At 39.9% G+C, this 19027-nt stretch overlaps 2 protein-coding genes across 2 annotated transcripts in view; one reads left to right on the top strand and one right to left on the bottom strand.

Moving 5' to 3' along the window:
• Positions 1-19027, top strand: part of LOC107750356 (catenin alpha-1) — a 108537-nt gene that overhangs the window by 54975 nt on the left and 34535 nt on the right. The window contains exons 8-12 of the mRNA XM_016565709.1: positions 7833-7913; positions 8132-8284; positions 15663-15755; positions 16059-16215; positions 17484-17684. Coding sequence (XP_016421195.1) covers positions 7833-7913; positions 8132-8284; positions 15663-15755; positions 16059-16215; positions 17484-17684 — 685 coding nt within the window. The remainder of the gene's footprint in view (positions 1-7832; positions 7914-8131; positions 8285-15662; positions 15756-16058; positions 16216-17483; positions 17685-19027) is intronic.
• Positions 212-3085, bottom strand: LOC107750357 (leucine-rich repeat transmembrane neuronal protein 2-like). Its single transcript, XM_016565710.1, has 2 exons — positions 2434-3085; positions 212-1884 (listed from the first exon to the last, which is right to left on the bottom strand). Exons 1-2 carry the CDS (start codon positions 2609-2611, stop codon positions 263-265), a joined length of 1800 nt encoding a protein of 599 aa, XP_016421196.1. The 5' UTR covers positions 2612-3085; the 3' UTR covers positions 212-262.

Raw genomic sequence — 19027 nt, 5'->3', positions numbered from 1 at the left:
TCCTCTGCTGAGATTGATCGCCCCAGCTAGATATGAACCTTTGCATTTGTATTACAAAAATAAACTTGTGGATTTTTCTATATTTCCTCGTTTCAAATTCATCCCAGTCATCTCAAGCTTTTATAGTTTTCCCAAAGCTAACAATTTCAAAGAAATACTCCTCCTTCATACAAACTGAAAAGGGGAAAAAAGTCAAAAAGCAAACCCTGTATCTTTTGAAATGGACAAATGGTTAAAACCAGAAACTGCAGGAATAAATAGTTTATACTTCACACTCTTTGTAAGGCAGTTGCTGACATTTGCACTGCCCGTAGCCATTGATGATCACGAGTGCACCCTCCTCGTGACTGGGCTCGTACTCGTTATAGGGCACCTGTGTGGCCAGGTCCGCCATTGGCTGCCTCTGCTGGGTCCTCATCTGTCGCCGGTTCTGAATGGCCGAGCAATGGCGGATCCGCCTCAGAGTGGGAGGGCAGCATTTACGTGATATGTACACTACAAAAATGATGAGAAAGAAGGAAAACAACAGAGCCATGGTGCCAATGATGACCCTCTGGGTCAGCACTGTGTTGTCCATCGCAGAGTAGTCCTCTGTAACGTCTGCCCCCTCCACCGTCATGGTTGTTGCGAGGGCAGTGCCTGGGGGTTGGGTGGTGGTGGTAGTAGTGGTGACAATCGTAAAGCTCCCAAAATCCTCTGCATAGAAGTCTTGCGTAGGGGTCTGCATATTTCCGAACGGGGAGCTTGTGATCTCGGGGAGCATGGCCTCTGTGCTGGTACTGGTCAGTACGACCGGGGCCGAGAAATTTTGGCAAAGTTGGAATCCGTAAACGGCATCCAGTATTTCCTCGCCCTGTGCGTACTCAGGACTGTGGCAGAGGATAGAATGCTCCCATCGACCCTTAAAGGTGCTCAGCCAAGTGGCCAAATTGCAGATCCGTTTGGTACATTCCCATAGGTTGCTCGACAACCCAATCGCGTTTAGGGACTTCCACATATCCATGGTTTGGGTGTCGAGGCTAGTCAGTTTGTTGTTATCCAGCAGCAGGATCTTGAGGTTGGGCAAAGTCTCAAACACGTCGGGGGTGAGTACACGTATCTCGTTCCCAGTGAGATCCAGTTTCTCCAGAGTTGTCCATTTCCATTCCATGGTGCATGTTAAATTGTTGATCTTGTTCCACTGAAGATAAAGGAACTGGAGGGCGACCAGACGAGGGAAGTGCGCCAAGTTAATCTTGGTCAAGTGATTGTGTTCCAAATGGAGCTCCCGCAGCTTAATTAACCCGGCGAAGCCATTCCGGGCCAGGCTACGGAGCCGGTTGTTGCTCAGGCCAAGGTATTCCAGGCTCCGGCAGTCCCAGAAGGCCCGCACGGGCGTCGTGCGCAGCGAGTTTGACCGCAGGTGTAGGATCTGGAGTTTCCGGAGCCCATGAAAGAGCTCAGGCTCCAGAGCTGTCATCTGGTTGAAGGAGAGATCCAAGATCTGCAGGTTGATGAGGTGGATGAAGGTTGTGTTTGGCAGCTTGGTGATGCGGTTTGAGCTCAGGTTAAGGTCCTTGAGCTTGTACAGCCCCTGGAAGGCATCCTCATGCACGGTGGTTATTTGGTTGTGGTCCAGGTGAAGCCAAGTGAGCTGGGTGAAGCCAAAGAACTGGTCTGAGCTGAGCTCGCTGATGCTGTTGTGTCTGAGCGAAAGTCCAAGGGCCCCTTTATCCACACCGTCTGGGGGCGCCAGGAGCCCCTGCGTGTCGCAGTAAAACTGCAGGTCTTCACATCGGCATTTCTGGGGGCAGGTTGTGCATGACACAGGGAGGCACAGTAGCATGCTGATCACACAAAGTGCCGCTGGTGCTTGTCCCACCAATGGCCACCTTGAATGGAAACCTGGGTGGGTTTAAAGATAAGAAAATAAACCGGGGGGAGGGAAATCTAATCTCTGCAGTACACAGAAACATTTTTTTTCCATTATCATGCGCACTCTCGCTGTATTTGTCAACATAGTAAAAGCGATCTGCTTGTTGATCCAAGAATTTTAACAATGTTTAAGGGGAATGTTCAAAGACTTGCACTGATAGTTATGTTGACTTAAGTCATTTTAATGCATAAATTATTCATCCATACGTTTAAACTGCAGAATTAGCATTTTACTCACAGGTTTCATTTAATTTTTTTCCTAGGATGCAGTTTATCGTCATTTTTTCCCATCCCAATTGCCTTAATCTTTTTTTCCAGTCATTATTTAAGTGGCTTGTAAGTCGTCATCTTTTTTTCCCCCTTTTCCTGCTGCAAATTACTGCTTGTTAAATATTACAAAGGAAAGCAGCTTTTTAAATATATAGATGTTTCTAGAGACCCTGCCTGCCACTGTTCCCCCTCCTATTCAATACATTGCCTATTCAGGTCCAGACTCTGTGAATAAAAGGGCTAACTTACCCATTCTTTTGTGTACATCGGAGGCTGCATTCAACTGTCTTTTTCCGCAGACTTTTGGAGCAGCCAGATGGAAGAGAAATCCAAAGGGAAAAAAACCTTTTGGGTAAATACAAAAGGAATCAAGCTCTTCAGAAATAAAGAAGTGCTGAGCCCCCCCAGTTGAACCAAATTCAGGCATTCCATGTCCTGGGATGCTGTTTTTTTCTCTTTTTTCCCTCGGTCTGTCCTTTTGTCAGTCCTGCTATTCAATTCCCAGATTAAGAAAAGACCAGCATTATTTGCCTTCCAAGAATCCTTAAATTCGAAGTTGATGATTTGCATCCAAAGCAGCACCGCTGAGCAGATCCCTCCGTCCCTTAGCTGCTCTTTCCTTTTCCACCGCAATGATGTCAGCTCAATTGGTTAATTGAAGATCACTCATTCCTCTTTCATTGCTCGAGGTCCTTCATCCCTAACTTGTTGATGGCAGGCTGAGGCTGCACTTGCGACGCCAGTTCCGTGTGGCTCTGCTGTGTTGTGTGGAGTTCTCGGTACCGAGGAAGAGGAGATGCAGTGAGGGGAAAAGCAGAGGAGAGGAGCTGAGATGTTATTCTGTGCTTTTGTTGCAGCCACTCACTGCTACAGAGTGGTGGCAGGCTGGCGTCGATCATCAGTGCAGTTTCTCTCTCTCCTTCTACGTGTATATTTTTGTTTGTGATGAAGCTGGGTTATTTAGTAGTACATTAAAACACATATTAGGTGATTTTAACTTGTTTTGTTTGTGTTTTGGGTCTTCAATTAAGTATTGATGAATGAATTTACAATATAATTAAGTTGGCACAGGAAGCTGATACTTAATTTGATATATGATGACTTGCAGTCAGATTGTTCCTTTCATTCTCTCCCTTTCGCTCATTCAGGCTTTCAACACGAAGCGCGTCACAAGCAAACCAACGTCACAGAGACCTTTTATACACCTGTCGATCTGCGGGGACAGAGTCTGAATGCTAGACTTAATAGAGCATTCACACTGCAGAGCCTGACAGGAGATTTCACTAAACATAAGATGTAGCTGTTAGCTGCATTTTTCTCTGCTCCTCTGTCCTCTGGCTAATTTTTCTTCATGTGGGTTTGCTGAATGTAATGTAATGGAAATTATACTGTTCCTTTTTTAATGAAATATAGCCTGACATGTTGGATGACAGCCTATAAAGCTTACTGGCTAAACATGCGAAGGGATGTGTATTAGCAAATTTATTTATTTATTTTATTTATTTATTTATTTTTATTTATGCATTTTATTTATTTATTTAGTTGTATTTTAGTTTTATTTATTTATTTATTTATTTATTTATTTTTAATGGATATGGATGGTTTTGATTCCAGATTAACTTTTTGTAATTTTTGTATGTAATTTTACTTAATATTTTATTAGTTTATTTATTTTTAATAGCATGTATATATTTTTTATACTTTATTTTTTGACAGATTTTGTTTTAGTACTCACAAGTAGAGAACGTAAACCAAAATATCTACAGCAAGACACTGGAGTTCACAGAGGAAAAAAAGAACAGAAAGAGAAATAAATAAAAAAATCAGTAATAAAAAATTAACTATTACCGACAACAGTTACATGAGGTCTTACAAGAAATCGTGAACCGCATGGTACAGATAGAAGTTGAGGTGCACTTTGGAAGTCTAGTCATTGCTTGTTCGTAGTATATAACAATCCCATTTCCTCCAATAATTTTCCCTTTTATTCTTCTGTAACCTGAGGGAGAAGGTCATTTTTTTCATAGAACATATTTGACTGACAATACTTGGAAGAAGATCCATATTGGGAGGGCTTCTCTTAAGCCAACATTTAGTAACTGCTTTCTTGCATGCAACTAAAAACATCTTTAAAAGATAACTATCACATTTATTCAAACCCTCCGGTGTGACCCCTAGAAACCTAGTGGGAAATGACACATCTATGTTAAAGCCTATTACCCTCGATATTAATTGTCCTGCCCTTCCCCAAAAAGACTGAATATGTGGACATAACCAAAAAATGTGGGCGGAGTCAGCTTGTGCAGAACGGCACTCCCTCCAGCAAGGGTGCTCTTTCCCAGAGAACTTAAATTTTTGCATAGGGATTATAAAAAATCTGATCAAACATTTCCACCCAACATTTGCCTATGACCCCTTTGATATTTTCACTCTTATATGCATCTATAAAAGTCTGGATCAATTTAGGAAATCATCCTCATTGGAGTTTCTGATCTCTGTCCAGAAAAAGTGCCGTACCTGTAGGTACCGATAAAAATCCTGTCTGTTGAGATCAAAATTCTGACATAGGTTCTGAAAGTTATCCAAATACCCGTTCAATATAATTTTACAAAGGGCAGTAATACCATGAGATGTCCAGGTCTTATATCTGTGGTCATGCAAAGCTGGAGTAAAGTGTGGATCATAGGCCAGCCAGCCCAATACTTTTACCTCCCTTTGAAGCTTGAAACGTTTAACCACCTCCATCTACCGCTTGACAGAGTGGCCCACACATTGAATTCTGTATTAGATGTATGTCATTCACTTGCTCTATGCATCCTAGAACCGATTGTATGGGAGTGTCCATTAAAGACAATTCTATATCCTTCCATTTTGCTGTATAGTTAGGACAACACCACAATACTAATGGTCTTAACTGTGCCGCCAGCTGATAATCCCTCAGGCACGGTAATGCCATGCCTCCCCTCTCCCTTGGTAATTGCAGGGCTGCGTATCTTACTCTGGGTCTCCTCTTGTTCCATATAAATCTAAATAGCATGTATTTGTATATGTTTTTATATCCCATTTTACTTATTTATAATAAACAGGATTCATTATTTAGTCAAATTTTTTGTTTGCTCACAGACTTATAACTCAAGACATTGCAAAGAGATTTTCTGAAATCATCCCCTTTAAAATAATGCAGCACTGCTTTTGTAACATTCGCTGCTTTCAGTAAATTTCAAGACAATTATTGCTAGATGTCAGATCGCCTGCTGTGAAACATTATTCCTGTTATGTGTAATTGTTGGTCTGTTGTAGTAGGAATCTTTGCATTACGTGACTTATTTCAGAATCTCACGGTATTACAGGTGCATCTCAATAAATTAGAATGTCGTGGAAAAGTTCATTTATTTCAGTAATTCAACTCAAATTGTGAAACTCGTGTATTAAATAAATTCAATGCACACAGACTGAAGTAGTTTAAGTCTTTGGTTCTTTTAATTGTGATGATTTTGGCTCACATTTAACAAAAACCCACCAATTCACTAGAATATAGAATATGGTGACATGCCAATCAGCTAATCAACTCAAAACACCTGCAAAGGTTTCCTGAGCCTTCAAAATGGTCTCTCAGTTTGGTTCACTAGGCTACACAATCATGGGGAAGACTGCTGATCTGACAGTTGTAGTTCTGTAGTTCTATTTAGGACCTCATGTCAAGTTAAAAAGTTAAACTTTTTTGCAATTATATGTCAGATTGCGGTCTTCTGTTTATGAATTCAACCATCGGTATCTAAACGTAAACGTGACTCTAACCCATTTATATGACTCTTTCTTCATCATACGAATCTTTCAAGTCACTGTCAAGTTAATTTTCCAAGTGTATAGTTTGGCACATACTTATTATTATTATATATTTTTTTTTTCTTCTGTGCACATGGTGACTGTAGGTTGTGCTAAAATTGCTTTCGTGCCATTGTACCTACTGTGCTTAATTTGAACATCTGTGTTTCTTTTTTTGGGGTGGTCACTTTCTAAAATGACCTGGGCTATTTTGTGTACGTATGATTTATTTGTTTGTCATTTTTCTCCATAGGTCATATGACTTTTTTTCAGATACTTTTCTCACTGGTGTGTAATCCTGCCCTCAAGGGAAGTCTCTGCTGAGGAGGACTGTTTAAAATCTTTTTTTTTCTTTTTTTTTTTTCCTTCCACCAGTCTGTGGGGAGATTTGTTCATGCTGCAAGCACAGCTCTACCTGACCATCATTAACTATATGTGTGAAAACACCACGTAAACTAGTGTGAGGAATCAAATGACTGCCCAATTAAGTGGAGCTGCTTGGAGCAAAATCAATATTGAGTGATCCAAGTCATTTTACCCTCCCGGGAAACATGCGATCATATAGGTAATATCCATCGAGCTTTCTTACTTACGCTCTGGATGAATGCACCATTTGTGCTAATCTAGGTAATTTTTGTTCAACTCAATGAGCAACCCATCTGTAGGTTAGTGATTTAGAATCGACAGTCCCTCACCATTATTACGCTGGAGAGCCTATGTTGTTCTCAAGCGCTTTCATCCGACTGGCATAAAAAACAGTAGGGAATTAAGGCCGATGGCGTTCGCTTGCCTCCTCTATCGTGTACCAACCCAATGGGGTGAGGATGTGGGGGGGGGGCGAACCTCCAGTGCCACTGCCATATTTCATTGACTGTCACGCTTTTGCTGCTTGTGCCCCTGTGACGGCCTTCCCCCAGGCATTTCCCTGTGCTGGAGATTTACCTACCCACTGCACATGAGCAGTTTGTCTGGGGCATGTGAGAGAGATCTGCTTTCCCAACGCTAGCCAACCTGACTTGAAGCGCTGGACAAGTGAACGCCTTGTAAAGTGTGGAAATTGCTCAGATTTATCTCCGACAGTCATTGTGTTGGCTAACATGTGAACTCTGCTTGACCAGGCTTAACTCCTCCTGCCTACCTTCCTCTGAACTTTTGTGTATTGTTAAAAGCTGTCTGACCCATCACATAATGGGTTTTATTTGAAAATCTTAATGCCTTGCTTACATTTTAATCCTTGGGGATGGAAGAAGGTTGGGGATGGAAGAATCGGACACCAGTTCAAAAGAATCTGTCACATTTAACTATTCTTTACGTGTTCCTTTGCCCTACATCCTTTCTTGTTCTTTTTTTTTTTTGTTTTGTACTTGCACTGCAGGAGAGCTATTTGTGTCATGAATTATTTCATGGACTGCTTAAACCCAGCTCAAGAAAGTGACAGACAAAAACTCTGGTTTTGAGCTGAAAAATGTGTCGGTGAAAGAATGTGGGTGGGTGCCTCCTGACAGTACCATGAGTCACGTTAGTCATACGAAACAATGAACGCCAAAGTGGGGGTAAAAGAACCAAAACCCCTACAAAGTTTTTAAGAATGAAATTAAATGTTTGCCACAGGGGGTTGTAACCATCTAAGTGACTCATGCTGGTTTGCTTTTTTCTTCCTCTGTAAAAAATGCATCTTATCCATCATATCTCATAAGTTTGTCTTGTCCTTTCAGTCCTCAGCTTTAACTCCCACCTGTCGTTTTTCTTTTTCCCAGCGAGCCTGACTATAACAAGTTTAAATAAGACTAAGTATAATTTCCCCCTGTTTGTTTTTATCACAGGCTGGACATAAAGAGAAGAGCGATGCCCTGAACATGGCCATCGACAGGATGACTAAGAAGACCCGTGACCTGCGCAGACAGGTCTGTTCACCTTGAAGCAGTGCACAGAATCACATTCATTTTGATTATAGGTGTCAACAAGAATATGTCCTTCTCTTTAATGACATGACATATGACTGTCTCTCTTTAGATGCACGTTGTTTACATTGCATATTAAAAAATGAATATACCAAACCCAGGTGCTCCGAGTGATCAAACACTAGCTAAGGATTTGTGTGTTTGCGTATTCATCATTTCAGCTGCGGAAGGCTGTGATGGACCACGTGTCGGACTCTTTTCTGGAGACCAATGTTCCACTGCTGGTATTGATCGAGGCTGCCAAGAATGGTAATGAAAAGGAGGTGAAGGAATATGCCCAAGTTTTCCGTGAGCACGCCAACAAACTGATTGAGGTAGGCACCTGTTTTCTGCTCCATAAAGTGCCAATTACTGTCCCTCGTCTGTTGCAGATTTTAAATTCTGGAGTTATTTCAAAACGAATGATGGAACATTATTTGTACTCCTCCAGATTAGCTATTCTTTTGTTTAACATGGCATCTCGAAGAGAGCACACATGATTGGTGATTGTAGGTTTGTTGTCTTTAAGACATTTGTTGACATTTTTCATTAAATCAGATAAGCTCTTTAGGGGATTCTTTAGAGGATTTATGGTAGAAGTCTGTGTTGAAATGCACAGACCAATTCTGATCCAAAATTGATTTTGTGCACTGTATCTGACAGGGTGTCCGCGGGTCCTTAAAAAGTCTTAATGTCTTAAATAACGTTTTCCTAATATAAGGCCTTAAAAAGTCTTAATGTCTTAAATTCGGATTCGATGGGTCTTAATTATTTTTGGTCTCATTACCGCTAAAATATCTTCAGTCTGACGGACCTAATGATGTTTACAATCATTGGACAGACCGAAGATTTTTTCTTTCGTTCAGTGACTTACCGTCACTTACTGGTAGTTCAGTTGAGAAGTATTTTGAAAAGTATGCATTTTTCCCCTCAACATTTCTTATTTGTATATTCATAAATGCATTTAAAACATTAATCTCATAACATTATTTATTGCTGTTGTAATTATTGTTATTTGCAGTGTAAATTATTTAATCTGACTGGTAGCAGCCCTATAGTGTATATTTAATTTATTGATAAATTGTAATAATTTAACATGTAAGATGATGCATACATCTAAAAAGTTTTAAAATAGGCCTTTGTAAAGGTAAATATGCAGATTTAAGTATGTAAAAGCTGATAGAACACTGATGAAAATATTGCTTAAGAATAAATTGTTTACTCCACCAAAAATCTCAGTGATGCAGTTATTTTGCAGGGATATTTTGTATGGAATATTGTCTGCTGACATGAAAAGTTCACCGTATATCATAGTAATAAATACCATTTATTACAGCATTGATATTGTTTTCTTTTTAATTTATACACATTAAATATTACATATATGTATGTAATAAAATGTGTATTTCCATTACAGGTTTAGGTCTTAAATTTCATATAAGGTGGTATTAAAAAGGTCTTAAAAAGTCTTAAATTTAACTTGTTCAAGTCTGCAGAAACCCTGATCTGACTTGCTTTTGTTGTTTTTGTCACTAACATGAAACGAAATGCGAGGTGTTTTGCCAGACTAAATTAAATGTAGAGATGAGTCCGGATAAGACAGCCTAACCGATTATGGTGGTCGACCACTGAGTTTATCTAATGTTTTTTTAAACTTTCATATTTTAGGATGCTGTGCTTGAGAGGGGATGATTTAAGAGGCTCTGCTTCTCAGAGAGGGTTTTGGTATGCTGACAGCATGCTAGAACGTGCTGCAGAGAAGTTGCATCTCTAAATTCATCCCCATCAAAGCATCGCTTTTGTAACAAATTCGCCGCCTTCAACAGATTTCAAGACAATTACTGTCAGACTTCAAATCACTTGCTGTGAGCAACGTTTCCATTATTATGCATAATCTGTAGATATTGTGAGAACTATGATAGCTCTGTGCAATAGAAGTTTTTAAATATTTAGCCTTATTTGTTAGATCATTTAAGATAGTTTGTAGGATGTGTGTCAGTTCCCCTATTGACGAGCCACACCCTGAAACATCCTAATTATACCAGATACTAGAGGAGTTTCTGGTTTGAGAGTAATATCTAGCTTTACAAATCGCTAATTAAAAGTGCCTTATGCCACCCACAAAACAAAAAAAATGGAAGCTGGCACTTCTGCAAGTAGTTAGTACACACTTGAAGGGGAGAAACTTTCCATTCTGATTCCAACGTGTAAGCTGATGTAAAAACGGAATAAATTTTAATCGATAGTCAGCACCATCACTTTTTATGTTGGTATGCAACTGAAGTCTCTGTGTCTTGACAGCTTGATCCAAGCGAGCGTGCCACAGCCCTTTTATCTTTTATGCTTCATATTTTTTTTTGTGAAGTGTCAGACAGGAGTCAAACTTACACTTTATAGTGCGGTACAAATGCAGTAAGGCTGCTGGGTTTACAATGCCACAGCCAGGGAATCACTGCATTTGTATGGGCAGTCACAACTGTGAATCACATTTTAAGCACAGCCAAAGAGTGAAACTCCTCCGAGCCCAAGGTTAAGTGTTGTCTCGGTGGGGAAATGTGAAACAGCTGGATATCCGGTGTCTTATTGATGGACTTCACGAGAAATCTGCATTGTCGTGTCTGTTTGTGGTGACCGTATTCATGACCGATAAATAGGCCATGTCTCTCATGGTGTTTTATTTTCCAGATAGATGTTTTTCATGCTGAATCACTTGGGGCTTTATATCTCATGCTCGCATTGGCAGGGCCAGTGACAAGCTGACAGAAATGTTAGCTATCCTCATTAGTTTTTCAAATCTGTTCATCTTAGTCCCTGTGGTAACACGTCATCCAGGGACATTTCAGACTGACCTCTCCCCACAGGGGGCAGGCCCGGCCCTCGTGTGACACGCTGCGTTCAGGGGAAGACTGGTGAAGGAAATCAAAGTGAAGGGAAAAGGAGGGATAATGAGTAAAAGTCTCAGAGTCTCACTGGGGGCTAAAGATAGTCAAAACACCACACGTCTCCAAAAAGTCACATCCGTCTCCCTCTCTGCCTCTCTCTCACACGTTTTTCATTGCCTTGGTTTGACACTAGCCAGTTGTCGTGCCATATGCATTCCAACCTTAATCCAAACCTGGATTACAAGAACAAAACATGGGCTCATTTTGATAATTGCATTTGAGGGGCGTTTACAAACGATTGTGGTTTGTGTGCTTCCCTCACTTGTGCCGAGGCAAGGTCTGTTTTTGTCTTTGAATATATTAAATGCAATCTGCTATCTATTCATATTTTTTAAAATTGTTTGGATGATGTATGTGTGAAAGTGTAGTTGCGCATCTGAGTCTGCACAGGTAGGAACTTTTTAGAAACTATCAACAGCTTATAATTAGACTTTCAGGTTATATTACTTGATGAGCATTTTATTTTTATATATTTTTTAACAACAACATTAATAATAATAGTAATAATAATAATGGTAATTTTAACATGTTTTTTTTTAAGGTAGCAAAATCAATAAAAAGACACAGACTTTGCCTAAAAACATCCATTACCAGTAAAACGACTAACGCACAGCTTCTCGTGACTTATTTCTTTAATATAAAGCAAATTGCTAATGCATTAAGCCTGTATTCCGGCTGTGTAGTGGGTCAGCTTATGCTTGACCTTGTGTTGTCTGCTTTGTATGGTGGAGGGAAGGTAGAGGGGTTTTGAATATATAGGTTATGGGGGAAAAACTGCATTGTCTGAAATAGCTGGAGCGTCTCACTCCTGGTTGGTATCCAATCTGTTGGCAAGGAAATGTATTCATGTGCATTACGGATTTTTCCCGCATTCATGTAGCTGCCTTCTGTTACAAGACGAACACAGTGGGTTGAAACAATGTGCCATATATGGGAATTCCTCTGTTTGCCGATGGCTTTCATCACTAAGGATGGTCTAATATGTGTTTGACAGGCAGTGAAGGCGTGCCTTGCAGCGAGAGATAGTTGCAGAGGGGAAATTATTTTAACCTCTCTTAACTCTGTTCTTGGATTCGCACTCGTCCTTCAGTATGGTTAAATAATGACCCTGAACTTTTATTATGCCCAGCATAATATAAAATGAAAGTAAGAAGTGACTGAAAGTACACACATGCATGTAAAGTGTTTTTTCAGTTCGTAAAGAAGTCAGCATGGCCTCGAGTGTCCCACAGATTTTATGAAATGTTTTAAAAAAACATTCCTTCCATTTATAATATGTTTGCAGTCATAAAATTCAGCTATATTTTAAAGGATATTAAAATGGAAAACTGTTATTTTAAATTATAATATTTCTCAATATTACTTTTTTATTTTTATTTTTATTTTTTTCGATTTTTGATCAAATAAATGCAGAAGAAACTTCTTTAAAAAAACAAAAAATATTACTGATCCCAAACTGAACAGCAGTGTGTGTGTGTCTGTGAAGTTATAATTATAAGATTATTCTTTAAATGATAACCGGCTTTTATAAATGTGGCCCACTTTCCATAAACAAGTAAGATTTATAGTGTAATACAGTTTTTTTTTTTTTTCTTGCTCTGTTTAGAGTTTAAATATGGATGTAGTTATTGCTGTAGGGAGGCCATTTAATTTGCAGTACAATGAAGCATCCATGGCTACGACAGGAATGGAACTGCAGCCAACTCTTCCCTCCCCTCACTATCTTTTTACTGCTGCAGAAGGCATGAAGTCGACACTCCAAGGGCTGTAAAAAGTGCCAGCTACGTATCTCCTCATCTCTCTCTCTCTCTCTCTCTCTCTCTCTCAATAGTGTTCTCAGATACCACCATTCATTCAAATAGTTTCTTTTGTAGAGGCTTTTGCGTTGCAGTCAGTGCCGTTGGAGACCCTCCTGGCAACCTACATACATCCCAAGAGTACTCCATCGTTACCTATTTGTTAATTTCGCCTTTTTTCCCCATTTTGAAAGCCACTTATATTGACTTTGAACTTCTGAGCTTGCAGGAAGAGCAGGAGCTTTGCTGTGAGTGTCAGTTCTTGGTCTCAGAAACACAGTGGCGGTTCGGTTTTTATACCATGAAATGCATCATTCCTGAAGCGGGATAAAAATAGAACAAGCTTAGTTTTATTGCCTCAAGGCCTTGTTCTCAAAGGTTCCTGGCTGCTCAATGAACACTGCGATTGTGCAGGGACTAAACTACATTTGCGACAGAAAATGAGAGGGAGACAGGAAGCACGAAAGGAGAGAGAGAAGACTGAAATGAGTGTTGCAGTTTAATAAACGTTGAAGATTTTCTTAATTTACTCCAAAATAGTAGTTCATTTGTTTTCATTTTGCAGGCTTGTATTTTGTCTTAAATGCAAAATGAATGCAATATTGAGCTTTTTAAGGGGCAGTTCATACCAAATGTGCGATTTTGCATTTAGAAAAGCTAGACGGAGTACAATAAAATTGAGCAAAACAGCTTTTTAAAACACTGTTCATTCCATTTAAACTTTGATCATGTAAATATGATAGACACATTGAGTTAAATGACACAACTTTGAAGGTGTACAACATTTAGAAAAGATGTTCCATTTGGTGTCACATAATGTATTGAGGCACTGATCTTTATGTGAGTCATGCAAACAGAGCCATATATATTCTATATATAAAACTGTGTATTTTTTTTTCTTCATGGACCTAAATAAATTGCTGTTGCAGTGATTTTTTTTTTCTCTCTGAATCTAGCACGCATTTCCAGTTTATCTGTGTGGGAATATCTACCGACCAATGTGATAAGACCCATAATCTACCTGAACGGGAAATAAGAATCAGCTCACAATGAACATTTGTTCCTCATCCTGAATCTGCTTGACATTTATCTGCAAATGAGCACTGCTGAAGTTGTCAACAAAGTTGTTAGTCAGTACCTTATTTTGAGCTTTAGGAACAGAGAGTGGATCCACTTTGCTGCGTACTGTATGTGCTAGGCAGCTTGTATAAGAACAAACTCACACCTTGATTGACCCAGCGGTGCCACAGAGGGGTGAAATACCAGCTGCACTGATGGGATGTTACTGCAAGAAAGAACAGCCTCAGGAAGAGGATGGGTGCTTGAATGGAAATGACTCTGAAATTATGCCGAGCTGCAAGCTATTGATTGACATTTTGATTGTTGCAGGTCAAACTAGTTAGTGTTAGACTTTCTTAAATCAGAGATTCTATTAAAATGCCTTTGTCGTAACACTCTCATTAGCTGGTGGCAGAAAAATTGGAAACTGGTCTATTTACTGTAGGAAATGCATTGGCCAAATAAGTGCATAAAAATTGTGATAATTGTAATGGGTAAATTAATCATTCTTTGTTCATTTTTATTAATTTATTTAGCTAGTCCAGCAGTAATTAGCACAAAACTTGTATAGAATGACATCATGAGCTTATTACAAGGGTAAAAATACCCCTGCACATGTCTGGTGTTAACTGCTTTGCTCTTGGGCACCATGGTAATGGTCAAGGATCGCTCCCTGCAGGGATTGAATCGGCAGCCTTCTGGTTGCAATCTTCCAGAGTGGCCAATAGATATGCAGACTAGTGGCCCTTAGGACATTTCCATCAGATATTTCATGTCAAGCAGCTTGTGTATCATAGTTACTGTATTAACAAAGGTGGGCTTGAGATCTTTCACTGACCACTGGAGACCCCCCCCCCAGCCCAGGTACTGTGAAATCAAATCGGATGAGATTTAGCTGCTAAATGTTATTGCACATGAAGTGCTCCTTGTTCAAAGTGTTGGCATGTATATGTGTTTTTAATGCTTGACTAGTGTGTTTGCTAATGGCACCCTGCTGTTCGAGAGATTCCCAGTATGGTGCTTAAGGGAGAGAGAGCAAGTGGAAGAGCGTCGGCTGTGGTACTCTTGTAGTCAGTGGGGCGTTTTCTGTGACTGCGCTGAGCTCTGTTCACATTTACACTCCACTTGTGTTCTGGATTTCCCATTCCTGGCATAGCCAATTCTCGCACATTACGATAAGGTAGAGTAACTCCAAGCAGTCCCGCTAAACAAATATGAGTGAAACTCCTCAGTAACATTTAATTAAAACGACTCTCGCCTTAAGTAATGAAGCTACTCGGCAACGTGCCGTGCTTACTTCACTGTATAGAGGTGCTTGTGCAGCCAAAGCGAGGCAGCAGAACCCTAAAAATCTAATTTCTTGCCTCAAAAGACTGGCCGCTGCAAATAACGTCTGTTTGCAGAGAATGTTTGGCGAATCGTGAGTAAGGAGGTAGATTTGTGGGTCAAAATGACAATTTACTCTATAACATTATAAACATCAGCAACAGGCAGTGGGTTTGCTTGTCTCAGCACTCTGGATTTCAGCGGCTTGTGGAGTTTCTGAAAGTGTCAGGAATATTTGCCTCTCTCACTTTCCTGAGCTAACAGCCGCCTGGCAGAATGGTGATTTAATCGTCTCTAGGAACCACTCCCTGACGCTGTCAGCCATCATCCTGTGAATTATATGAAATATATTCCCATGTGGGGAGACGACCAGACCTCAATTTCAGGCTTTGCTTTTATTTTGACTTAATCCTCTGGGGCGCTTTTTTCCTGCTGTATTATTTTACCATTTTATCAAATAATCAGATCAACAGCTGACAGCAGGTGTGTGTTAAATGAAAACTGTTTGTTTGAGGGATGGAAAACCAAATTTTTTTTGTTCGCTGTTCATTTGTCATATGATAAAAAGCTGAATTATTCTTCTGTTGTAGGTAGCTAACCTTGCATGCTCCATCTCAAACAATGAGGAGGGAGTAAAGTTGGTACGGATGGCTGCTTCCCAACTGGAAACACTTTGCCCTCAGGTACGCAGCATTTCGCAGATGCGCCTGCAGTATGTCCCTCACTCCACTGTGGCTTGACTGCTTTTTATTCTGAGCTCCAATGACTATATCCTTCATCCTGGGGCTTTGAACTTACATGGTTATAAACATGGTTTATTTTATTCATTAATCTCAGTCGTAATCTGAAACAATTGTAATTGTGTTTTTAGAAGGTTGTTGCGGGGAGGACATGGGCTCAGATAATTAATCTGCATATGTGTAGATGTGATTTTTGGTTCTTGTACGTCTTAAAGTGGATTAATGGGTTGCTTGTGGTAATTGCAGGTGATTAATGCAGCCTTGGCCCTGGCTGCCAAGCCTAACAGCAAAGTGGCCCAGGATAACATGGATTTGTTTAAGGACCAGTGGGAGAAACAGGTACGAGTGATTACTGACGCAGTGGATGACATCACTTCCATTGACGACTTCCTCTGCGTGTCTGGTAAGCCCACGTTACAAAGTGTAGAGCTGTATCTTGGCTCTTAGATAGTGTTAAAGTGATGGTTCACCTTCAATGACAACCATGCTCATTTACTCTACCCTTGTGATGCTTAGCAGAATATTCATTTTGCTCTTTTCAAAAAGTACCATGAAATGGGGAAAAGACCAAAAATTAAATTATTCACTGAAAATCATTTTATATGCTGATGGCGAAGTTGAATTTTTAGTAGCCTTTACTCCAATCTTCAGTGTCACACGATCCTTCAGAAATCATTCTCATTGATTTGGTCCTTAAGAAACATTTAGTTTTTATCAGTGTTAAAAACAAATATGCATGCTTAATTTTGTGGAAACTGTGATATTTCTTCCAGGATTTTTTTTAATGAATGTAAAGTTCAAAAGAACAGCATTAATTTGGAATGGGAATCTTTTGTTACATTATGCATGCCTTTTACTGTCACTTTTGATCTATTTAGTATTAAGTAGTATTAATTTATTTCCAAAAATCTTGGTGCACAGTTGTTTTAAGTATCTGAACCATATGGTCTGTTTCATACATTTAATTGATAAGTGTTTTAAACACTTTCTGACAGTAGTCTTCAGCAATAACACAACCTCACCAGATGTCATAAAGAACAAGCTTTTTAAACCGTGAAGAATGATTTCAGCCTACTTCAATCTAATGATAGGCTGATTGGCTCCTGTCTGTTTGTACCAGACCCATAATAGCTTCATGCAGAAGAGGTGAAAAGCCTTTATACCTACATCTCTATCAGCAACTGATGACACGGGTCACTTACGATCATGGGCCGCTTAGTGGCCACGCTTAAAGAAGTTCATTAGCTTCTCAGGAGCAGACAAAATCTTGAGTGTCAATTCTCTCCTATGGAATTGACATTCTATCACGAATGTTAAAGACTTACCACCCCTCTGTCAGACGTGGCCTTTAAGAGTTCTTGTTAAGCTGTAGGCTGACTGACTGCCTTCACCTCCTCTCAAGGACAGATTACAGTCTACCATGTTGATTTGCATTTCCCAGACACCCATTACTATACTGGCTGAGTGCGTGTTTAATCTTTTTTTCATCCACACTTGTGGTTCCCGTTAATGTTCTTAAGTCAGGGACAATGTAAATACAGCATGAAGGATGAGGATTTACTGTCTTCATGCTTTGCATTGTGGTTAGCATTCTGTACATTCTCCAGTGTTGTTTCCTTAGTTATTTTAAACATTGCTTCTCTTGTGTATTTTTCTTTCTTTTTGCTTTAGAAAATCACATTCTGGAGGATGTTAACAAGTGTGTCATCGCTCTGCAAGAGAAGGATGTCGACGGCCTGGATCGCACCGCTGGAGCCATTCGAGGTAGAGCTGCCCGTGTGGTCCATGTGGTCACATCTGAGATGGACAACTATGAACCTGGGGTCTACACAGAAAAGGTTCTGGAAGCCACCAAGCTTCTCACTAATACAGGTATAAACCAGAACACTATAGACCTGAAATTATTTGTTTTTTGCCATAAATGTCTGTAGCTACAGCCAATTTTTATGTAAAATAAGCCAACATCTGTAGTTTTTTTTAGTAGCAGTGTTGGAAAAGGCTATGTATTAACATTTAATAATATGAAACAAATAATACTGCTAAATCAAAACTCATAAGCATAATTGTAGACTGCTTATGATTGGCATTATTTGGTGCAGTAATATAACAACCCTCTACGGCAGTGTTACTCATTGCGCGGCTCGCCAAGCTTTACTTTGTGGCTCGCATGGCACTGATGGCAGTAAATAATACGATGATATGATCATGCAGTCAATACAGATATTTCATAAAAACATTAAAAACAAGCAGGGCTATAATATAACCCATTAAAAAAGCTCACACCATGTCTACAGCGAACGCGAGTGGCGCGATCCGACAAAAGACAATAGAACCCAGTGATGTTGTCTACACTGGATGCGACGCAATGCGATCCCCATCAGTAAACTGATGCCTCGTTCTATTTATGACGAACTGTACTGACACTACGTTCAAATGATTTGCAACTGTCGCTTTGTCGCGTCAAGTGTAGACAGACTTTTAGCGCAGCGGGGCGCGGCACGACAACTGTCGCGTCCGGTGTAGACACGGTCAGACAGTGTCTGCTCTATTACAAATAATTTATATATATTTTTAAAAATACCTAAAACAGCGGCATTACAAGATGGAAATATAGACTAGAAAAGATATTTACTCTTGCTCTGTCCTACGTCCATGACACTGACTCACTGCGGAGTTGCCAGTTTTAATCTTAACAGCTCTTAACGCCGAATGTGCACTTGGATGGTTACATATAGAGATCGACCGATATATCGATTTAGCAATATGTTTCCCGATATTTAAGCATTTTACAATAATCGGATATCGGTTTTGTAATATCGTATTCACCGATGAATTCTGCCATCTTGTGGATGTTTTGAGAATTGCGCGCAGGATCACCATTGCAGCGCATCTGAGGGGAAACAAGACAACAACGACGTGCACGGGTACTTGATTTACTGTCGTTAGTAAACTTTATTTAACATAACAGCCAATAATGCACAAATTAGATGTATTACATAAATGCCTGATATGCAGTTTATGCAGCTTGGCTCGAAGAAATAGAGACGAACTCACGGAGTCACGTAAAATAATCCGTCAAGTCCTGTCCCAATAAAGATGTAACTTTGCGTGAATTAAATATGCAGCCATGAATGGGCGCATGTTGGAAATAAAAGTGCTGAATTTAATTCGCTCTCTGTTGTCTATATGCTCATCGTCTCATGAAGTCAGAGTCA

The sequence above is a fragment of the Sinocyclocheilus rhinocerous genome, unplaced genomic scaffold (assembly GCF_001515625.1).
Source record: "Sinocyclocheilus rhinocerous isolate Xijiao unplaced genomic scaffold, SAMN03320098_v1.1 scaffold1053, whole genome shotgun sequence".
Classification (NCBI taxonomy): domain Eukaryota; kingdom Metazoa; phylum Chordata; class Actinopteri; order Cypriniformes; family Cyprinidae; genus Sinocyclocheilus; species Sinocyclocheilus rhinocerous.
The sequence above is the reverse complement of the archived record's forward strand: the minus strand, read 5'-3'. Positions and strand labels throughout refer to the sequence as shown.